This window comes from Heterodontus francisci, chromosome 47, assembly GCF_036365525.1.
Source record: "Heterodontus francisci isolate sHetFra1 chromosome 47, sHetFra1.hap1, whole genome shotgun sequence".
Lineage (NCBI taxonomy): Eukaryota > Metazoa > Chordata > Chondrichthyes > Heterodontiformes > Heterodontidae > Heterodontus > Heterodontus francisci.
This window is the reverse complement of record NC_090417.1, coordinates 1395318-1405163: the sequence shown is the minus strand read 5'-3', so window position 1 is coordinate 1405163 and position 9846 is coordinate 1395318. Positions and strand designations below refer to the sequence as shown.

The window sequence follows — 9846 nt, the reverse complement described above, 5'->3', positions numbered from 1 at the left end:
CTCTTCCCTCCGGAAGGGTCACAATTGGAAGGGTGCAAGAGGCCAAGCCTTTTTAATGAGTCTGCCTCTTCTCCCTCCCACTCAGTCACTGCAAGAGTTCCTACTTGACCTTTGCAAATGTCAATTTGGGGCCCTTCCCCCTCTAGTTCTGTGTATGTTCCATGTGAAGTTGCAGTTGTGAGGAAACATTGGATTGGTGTTGTCGCTCAATTTCTATTCCCATCAACCTTTTGGATCAAGTTGCTACTGAGACAATTATTGTTCTGCCACATTCCCATGGGATTTAGCTGAATTCCCTGCAGCCCACACAATCCCATTTAAAAAGTTTTCCATATCAAAACAAAAGGCTGAACATCAACTGCACTACCCTCCATCATTCTCCCTTGGTGTCGGACTGAATTATTTGAAAGATTAGTTAAGGGAAGATGTCATTCCATTTGACAGTTTATCCTGTCTCTCAGAATTAATTCCAGTAATTTGAAGACGACGAATGTTAGGAAGTGAGGGATAGATGACTCAGTCTTTCTCTACTTCAATAATTACAGGCCAAAATTGCAATTTTAGATACAGCTGTGGTGCTGACGGATAGCAGAAGGTGTATCTATTTCCTCTCTCGGTTCTTTTTACAGGCTGGGGTACATTAGCTCTGGTGAATTAACCACTTTCAAAGGATATTAATGTCACATAGGCAACTCCCTCTCCCTCCCCATGTAAGTGTGCCGTTCAAAGCCTGCCAAGATAGCTAGCACATCCTGTTGCCGTAGACCGAACCCTTTGGATGGCATGTTATTGTAATTTCTCATTCACAGGGCCAAACATCAACACTGCGGTATTACTGCGGCAGCAAAAAGCCAAGGAGCAAACACCAGTCCCAGTTGCTTCCAATAATTGCTATCAAAACTTTGGATGCGATGGATCCGTTGAGTTCGACTCGGCTGCACAATGCAATGGGACGACCAAGACAGAAGGACACGGAACACCCAGGGCGAGCGAAGCCTCTTTAGATAAAGATATGACCTCGACACAAACTCTCGAAAACTGTGCAGTCCGCACTGTCACTTCGTTTTAAAGCCTTTGTCAGCACTACTCTCACCACAGAACTGTTTGAAACCCGACAACTGCTCCCCGAGCTCTGCGTCCAGGTCACGCTTTAACGTGCAGGTGAGTTAACGACTGCAATCGTGGACTCCCCAGTGTATGGGACCAAGTGACCATTTTCAAAGCGACAGGTTCACCTGCAACTTCATGGGAGGCTGCAGCAGGGACTTGGGACAGGCGGTGACCAACTAACCACGTACAATTATCATCCAAATGAGAACACACAAGCACGACACAAGTAACTCAGATAAGGAAATAAAATGCAGAGACAAGGTTTCTCAGAAATCCCCTCAAGTGTTCCCAGACCCTTAATCACGAGTTCCCCCCCCCCCCTTCCCCCACTACTGCGAATAGGGTGCAGAGTTTTGTGCCACGTTTTGTGGGAACTGTCAACGCCAAAAAGGGTCAATGTCTACTATTATGAGACCCTTATTAATGCCCAGGGAACATTTAATCCGCTACCATTGCATTTTGAAACTTTCAAACAATGCCCTGTTAGGTAACATATTCCAGATCATTACTGCCTCAAAAGAACAAGTAGGCAGATGAGATATTTCCAATTACCACCAAAATAAATCTATACCAGTGGAAACAAGTTAACTGCTGCTTAGAGGAATAGAACAACTAAGTTTACAAACTCAGCCACCCTGAAAGTGCAGTCTTTGAAATGCCTTGATGTTACACATTACAAGCATACACCTCCTAACCCCAACAACCACAGTTTCAGTCTCTTTCTGTTAATCGCCACTTTAATGTCCACACAATTGACAGTAATTGTACAAAAAGGAATCTGCACCCTCTCTCAATTTGTCTGCGAAATTATTTCAATTCACTGGCTGCCGCACAAATCACTTCCGTCAATTCCGATGATTCAAACAGGTGATGTGTGAACCTGTGTTCGCCTTTGCTTTTGTAAGTCGAATTCTAAACGTTAAAAAAAAGGTGGCTTGTGCAATATTCGTCTTGAATTCACTCCAAAGTCCTTGCACTCCTTTACACACGTGCTCACGTTACTCCGCGTCAAAGCCAGATCCCTTCTTTCCATTTCTGCATTGCCCGTCACAACCTCAGGTTGTTCAGTCAGCGAGTACACTCACAGCTTTGCATTGGCGCGGTGTGCAACTTGGATGCACCGGTAAGATTCCAGAAACCGCGTGAAAGAAATGACCAGCGTCGATCTCAGCTGACACTGCCCACTGCGGTGCCACTTTCTGTGCAGTCTCAGCATCAAGTCACACTCCAATGACCTTTCAGCTCACAGGTGAGAGTGCAACTGACTGAACCACAGCTGAGACCCCAGTCAAGGATTGACTAGTTGCAGAATGACAAAACCATGCAACGAGTCAATACTTGAAACTGCCTGCTCTACTCCAGCTTGACTTTGCTGTTGGTAAGAATAAAGATTTTGAAAACTCTTCCAACGGAACGAAAATGAATCACTGCAAAGAATTTATTTTCTGTCCAACACTGCTAGCAGACTTTTATTTATCATTGCTGTTGAGGACGTATTTCATTTGTTATATAGAGGTAAATATCTGCAGAATTTTGTTTTGTTCCATTTCTGACAACTGTGACAGTCATCCAGCGAAATTCAATTAACAACTTTGATATGTTCATGATTGAATTTGGTCTCATTCTGTTTTGTGTCAGACGCCACTCGGTTAGTTCGTGACAGATCTGTAACCGCCAACTCACCCAGCAAACAATAACAAACCTTAACTATCACTGGAATTTTTCAACTGACCACTCGCCTGCGCCTCAAAACTAAGAGTTCCCCATTTCCACTACCCTTTGGGGCGATGTCACGAAGCATTTCTTCACAAAGGACCCAGCTCTCATTTAAAACAACTTCTACCTCCATGTTCTGGACCCCCGCCAGCAGAGGAAACTGTTTGGCTTAAGATCACTAGTATCAAGGTGTTTGAGGACAGCTTGTATTCCCTCCAATTTTATTTAGCCCATCTAGAAAGGGCTTCACACTTTCAAACATCAGCGTCCCACAGTTTTACCCACTCACTTAAGATGCCAAGTTAGGTGGCACGGTTAAACGGGAGCTTTGGCAGATCCTATACACTTGCGCGATACCCATTTCTCCATTCCTTCATCCAAGTGAACTCACCAGGCAGGAGATCACTGGGACTCAAGTGGCAAGTGACCCACTGATCAGCCACACATCGACCGGTGCCAACATTCCCATGAGAGTCCAGACAACAAAGTCAGGCTGCTCAGCTCTAGACACAATGAAAGCAGCCCCAAACAGCCACCCTTCCCACTGTTAGTTACAGCAAGTTCAGTCTTGCACACTGCTTCTGAACAATCCAAATGCAGATGTTACACAAAGAGGCTACAGCAGCCAGCCAGTTTTTAACCTTCAACTTATATTTTCAATAAAACCTGATTTCATAATTTATTACAAGTTGAAGTCCAGAAAAACTGGTTATGAAAAAAAAAACACTTACAAGTCTTTCGTCGTTTCATTCTCCTTTTATTTTCCTTCCACTCACACCTGGATCAACACCTTTGGCTAATGGATGACTGTGCAGCTACAGCTTCACTAATAAAGGGGCATAGTCTTTTCTGGGTGACCACACTTTCACATAGATGACTAGGAAATATACACTCGTGCACCGTCCCTCTCGGAACACAGCTATTTTTTAGTTGCAGTGTTGACCGACGCAAGGCTTCTCGAGTTGCCCAAGCAAACGAGGAGTGTTCCAAATCGAAACATCTCAAATAACTCGGGTGGCATAGGATTACGTGCAGGACGTCGCTAAACCTTGCAACGGCATGAAACCGTGGCCGAATGGTTAGTCTTCTGCTTTGTCCTTCTGTTCCCTTTGTGTCTGCAGACAGAGGGAGGAAATGAGGAGAATGAAATTAGCTTGAAAAGACAATCTTCCACATGGCACTCTTTGAGAGTTCAATCTTGGACAGGACACTGCAACAGAAGGGGAGCTCTCAACAATATCTGACCATTGTGTGCTTTTGTGAATTGTATTAGGAAATAGGGCCAGGATTAGGCCATTGGTCTTGTGTGTCTGCTCTGCCCTTCACCGAGATCACGGTGTTGTGGTAGATCGGCCATGTCCCCCACCCCCCCACTGTCCCCATATCCCTTGAAGATACTCTCATATGTAGAAATCTGAGCCTCCTCAAATTCTCAATGTGGGATGGTCCTCGCAACTCCCATTCCCACCTGGTTTTGTGTCATCCGCGATCTTGGAAATATTACATTTGGTCCCCGCGTCCAAATCGTCTATCTAGTTTGTGACCACCTGGGGCCCGAGCACTGACCCTTGTGGTACCCCGCTAATCGGAGTCTGGTGATCATGGAAATGACCCATTCATTCCTACTGTTTTCTGTCTGTTAACCAGTTCTCAATCCGTGCAAGTATATTACTCCCCCCAATGCCACGTTCCCTCATTTTGCTTACTTACCTCTTGAGGTCCCACACATTGTATTTTCTGAAATCTTTCAAAGACACCACATCCACTGGTTCCCCTTATCTATTCTGCTAGTGGCGTCTTCGTATTTGACATTTTTTTTTTGGGGTATTCAACACTTTTTTGATTTCCCTTTCACAGAGGATGTAACTAACAGGTTTGTGTAAAATGATATCCATTCTGCTAAATGGCTTACAATCTTTAAAGTTGGCCAAAAAAAAAGTATTAGATCAAAGAGAGAGGTTTATACTTCTCTTACCCACCATTTAGCACTGCGCGTAGATTGAAGTCCCCCATGATTATTGCGTCACCCTTGTAGGACACAGTATCAAACAAATATCGGTGCGTGTAACATTAGCACTACTGTTCAGTCCGAACTGTTTGGTGGCCTCTATTGTTTGGGGATGCTTACTGCAGACGTGTTAAATTAAATGATTCTTTGTGCTTACACTGTAAAAAAAAAAAAAATCCGACTCCCTGAATTGTACATCCAGGTTCGTCTGCAGCTATGAGGCTGCAGCCAGGTCAAGAAGTTGGAGAGAGGGTAAGCCTCAGCAGCTGGCTCCCAAACACCTATCTGGAATCTAAACTACAGCAAACCTAATCTGAAAGCTGTCACTGACTCCTCCTTCCAACTCTCCTTTTTGTCACTGTTTAATCTGAATCAGACAAAAGCAAGGAAAAGACAACAAACTATTGACACCGTCCTCACCTTTTATTCTGGAAACTCATGCATTTCCACAGAACGGTGTATAATCCCAGCAGGAAGGCAATAAATATTGCCGCTGCGACAATGCCTGGAAAAGAGTTAGCAAAATTTCCTCATGTTTGACCGCCAATTAATTCACAGTGGATATTTTTACACGCAACTTTGTAACTCAATATTTTCTCTACCCTCCTCTTCAACAAGGAACTGGGCATTAGACATATCTAATATCAGCTATCTAGTACTCTCTCCTCTGGTTCTTCCCTCCTTGCCTTCAAAATCTGCCAAAAAAAACCAAACCCTTGACCCCTCCGTCCTTGCAAACGACTAGACTGTTCCTTCTCCAACCTCCTTTTCCTCGTCCCAAGTCGGTGAATGTTACGCCCCAAATTCGTGCTCATCTTTCCCCGAACTCCGCTTTTTTATTCCTCCAATCAGGTTTCCACCCCTGACACAGTAACAAATGACATCCACTGCGACTGTGGTAAACTATCCCTCCTCATCCTCCTCACCCTGACTGCACCCTTTGACACAGTTGACCACACCTTCCTCCTCCAACGCCTCTCCACTGTCGTCCAGCTGGGTGGGACTGCTCTCACCTGGTTCCATTCTTAACTATCTAATCGTGGTCGGAGTATCACCAACAATGGCTTCTCTTCCTGCTCCCTCACTGTTACCTCTGGCGCCCCCCAAGGATCTATCCTTGGCCCCCTCCCGTTTCTCATCGACATGCTGCCCCTCGGCGACATCATCTGAAAACACAGCGTCGGTTTTCACATGTACGCCGATGACACCCAGCTCCACCTCGTCGCCACCTCTCTCGACCCTTCCACTGTCGCTAAACTGTCAGACTGCTTCTCCGACATCTAGTACTGGATGAGCAGGATTTTCTTCCAATTAAATTTCGGGAAGTCTGAAGCCATCGTCTCCGCGACAAGCTCCGTTCCCTGGCCACTGACTCCGTCCCACCGCCTGAGGCTGAACCAGACGACCTCGTTGTCAGATTTGACCCCGAGATGAGCTTCCGACCTCATATTCGCACCAAGACTGCCTGTCCCCACCTCCGTAACATTGTCAGGCTTCGCTCATCTACTGCCGAAACCCTCATTCATGCCTTTGTTACCACTAGACTGGACTATTCCTGGATGGTCTTCCACACTCAACCCTCTTTAAACTGGAGGTCATTCAAAACACTGTTGCCCATGTCTCAGTGCAAGTTGAGTCCTATTAACCCGTCACCCGTGTGCTCGTGGACCTACACTCACTCCCGCTTAAAATTCTCATCCCTATCTCTGTAATCTCCTCCAGCTCGACACTCCTCCGAGAATATCTGTACTCCCCTAGTTCTGGCCTCCCTGATTTTAATCGCTCCACCATTGGCGGTCGTGCCTTCAGTTGCCTGGGCCCCAAGCTCTGGAATTCCATCCCTAAACATCACCGCCTCGCTTTCCTCTTTTAAGACGCTCCTTAAAACCCAGCTCTTTGTCCAACCTTTCAGTCATCTGCCCGAATGCCTCCTCCTGTTGGATAATGCTGTTGTGAACTACCTTGGGACAATTTACAACATTAAATTGGTGTTTTGGTCTGAAAATTATATTCTTGAAAATCACAATTTTCCCACAAACTTGCATTTAAACTCGAGAAGAAAACTTCTCGCGCACCGGCGCATAATCAAATAGTTTCATTATTTGGGCGACACATTCGTTCCTCCGTGTCAAAGCTTCATTATTGTAAAGAGAAAGTGTTTCCAATGGCTGAAGGGACAGGAAACAGAGGGCAGAGATTGAAGGTGATCGGCAAAAGAACAAGAGCTGACAGGAGGAAAGATGTTTTCAGACACAGAGTGGTTACAATCTGGAAACATATTCAATAGGAGCTTTCAACAAAGGGAATTGCACAAAAACTTCAACAAAATTGCAGGCATATGGAGATAGTGAAGGGGGAGTGAGACTAACTGAGTTTGTGCTGACTCTTTTGAAGAGTAATCCAATGAGACGAATGACCTGCTTAGGAATACAGGGGCAGCCAGTAGGCCATTCGGCCCTTCGAGCCTGCTCCGCCATTCGAATACTGGCTGATCCGCTTGTGCTCTCAACTCCACTTTCCTCTCTGTCCTCCCATAACCCTCGACTCCCTCGTCATTCAAGGCCGGGTTAGTCAGTCAGTCTGCGGAATTCTCTTCCCCAGAAAGCAGCGGAGGCAGACTCATTGAACTAACAACCCTTTGAGGAAAACAAAATTCACAACATCTCCGTCTTCAAAGAGAGACCTCTTATTCTTAAACTGCGACCCCTAGTTCCAGTCTCCCACTACAAGAGTCAACACACTCCCGGTATTCAATCTATCGAGTCCCCTCGGGATCTTGCTTCTAAACTCCCAACCTGTTCAATCTTACTCAAACATAAAGAATGAGAGGTTATCTTGTAAGATACCAGTCCTTCATTCCAGGAATGAGTCGAATTAACCTTCTCTGAGCTGCCTCAAATGCAATTATATCCTTCTTCAAATAAGGAGACCAAAACTGCACACAATATTCCAGATGTGGTCTCACCAAGGTCCTGTCGAGCTGCAGTAAAACCTTCCTACTTTCATATTCCATTCACCTTCCAATAAATTCCAACATTCCATTTGCCTTCCTAATCACTTGTTGTACCTGCATACTAACCTTTTGTGATTCATGTACCAGAACACCCTCTCCATTTAATTAGTATATTGCTTGTCAATTCTTCCTGCCAAAGTGGACATGCCCACATTATAGTCCATCTGCCACATTTTTGCCCACTCACAGCCTATCGTCTTGTACATCACAGGTGCAATTATACAACCCTCAGGAAGAGGTGTGAAAAAATGGACTTTGTTCACTTTGCTTTTAAAAAGTTCTAATTCAATATTCTAAACACAATGGTCCAAAGTGAGAAAGGGATTTAGCTTTTGTCTATTCAAATTGTCTTTCTCTGACAAAGGACCAATCTTTATCACCTTTTGGCTTCGATGAAACCCATCTCACACCTATCATAGAAACATTCCCAAACCGAATGCCTGCTTCGAAAACAAAGGAGGTGTGATGTTGCCTCGTCCTGGGTCTTTGTGCGATCACCGCAGGTAAGAAACCAGTAATTTTCCAAATACGAGGCGGGAAGTGACAGGTAACTGCTGGCATTCCAGAAAGCCAGACGACACGTGCGCTGCTCATTGCCACATCTGCATCGTACAGCAGAGAGTGAGCTCAAAGTGACCCACCCTCCTCAACAGAGCCTTCAATCGAGAGAGAAATTTGCAATCATCACAGGCCTGCACCCCTTTAAAACTCAAGTCTCAGGAGTTCAAAAGGTTTATCGTAACCCTGCTCTCACTGCGAAAACCCACCTAGCTCCCTTCCATCTCTATCTGTTTCTTATGTGCAAGCAAATGCAGGAGTGAATGCGGTTGCGGCAATTTCATGATAAGGTGTATTGAAGAATAAAAATCTGACTTGGTGTTTTATTTCTCAAATAAATAGTCAGCAACAGGTTTTCGTGAAGGTTGTTAAAAACAAAGGGCGAAACAGTACTCCACATTTGGTCTCAACAATGCCCTGTATAGCTGAAGCATAACCTCCCTACTTTTATATTTAATTCCCTCCGCAATGAACAATAATATTCGATGAGCTTTCCTCATTACTTGCTGTACCTGAATACTGACCTTGAGCACTTCATGCACCAGGACACCCAGATCCCTCTGCATCTCACACCATTTAGATAATATGCTTCTTTTTTATTCTTCCTGCCCAAGTGGACAATCCAAGAATGGGGCACAGATATTTCTCCACATGGACATTTCTTCCCAGCAACAATTTTAACATTTAAACAAGGCCTATTATAAGGGGTTGCCAAGCCCCTGACCGGAAAGATATTTGCATAGTAACAGACTGTGCTTGGAAAGGACAAAGGGGCCACTCCCTGCTCCAATTTAATCCACAATGGACTTTTGATAACCTGGAATGCTAGCCTCTTCACCTTCAATGTCTGGTAAACTGCTAAGATGGCCAAATACACAAACAGATGTGATTTAGTCATGTGACTAAACTGGTCTGACCACATGTCTGTATTTACCGTGGAGAAGGTCGTGGAAGCTTGTGAGTTCAAGGGAGGGAACAGCGATATCCTGGAGCATATCAATATTACAAAGGAAGTGGTGTTGGAGGTTTTGAAGCACATTAAGGTGGATAAATCCCCAGGGCCTGACCAGGTGTATCCTAGGATGCTATGGAAAGCAAGGGAGGAGATTGCTGGGGCCCTGGCAGAGATTTTTGTATCATCGTTAGCCACGGATGAGGTACCAGAAGACTGGAGGATAGCGAATGTTGTACCTTTATTTAAGAAGGGCAGCAGGGATAAACCAGGGAACTACAGGCCGGTGAGCCTTTCATCAGTGGTGGGAAAGTTATTGGAAGGGATTCTGAGAGACAGGATTTATATGTATCTGGAAAGGCATGGTCTGATTAGGGATAGTCAGCATGGCTTTGTGCGTGGGAAAGCATGTCTCAAGAATTTGATTGAGTTTTTCGAGGAAGTGACCAAGAGGATTGACGAGGGCAGGGTGATGGACGTTGTCTACGT

General features: G+C 45.0%; 2 protein-coding genes across 2 annotated transcripts in view; one reads left to right on the top strand and one right to left on the bottom strand.

The window, feature by feature from the left end:
* The window catches only part of npc1l1 (NPC1-like 1), a 38915-nt gene extending 36193 nt beyond the window's left edge, over nt 1-2722 (top strand). The window contains 1 exon segment of the mRNA XM_068023295.1: nt 810-2722. Within this exon segment, the coding sequence (XP_067879396.1) occupies nt 810-1069 (260 nt within the window). The 3' untranslated portion in view covers nt 1070-2722.
* An 849-nt stretch (nt 2723-3571) lies between these two features.
* sb:cb288 (uncharacterized) overlaps nt 3572-9846 on the bottom strand; it is a 41393-nt gene continuing 35118 nt past the window's right edge. Inside the window, exons 5-6 of the mRNA XM_068023053.1 lie at nt 5255-5339; nt 3572-3941 (exon numbers count right to left, since the gene is read on the bottom strand). Coding sequence (XP_067879154.1) covers nt 3869-3941; nt 5255-5339 — 158 coding nt within the window. The 3' untranslated portion in view covers nt 3572-3868. The remainder of the gene's footprint in view (nt 3942-5254; nt 5340-9846) is intronic.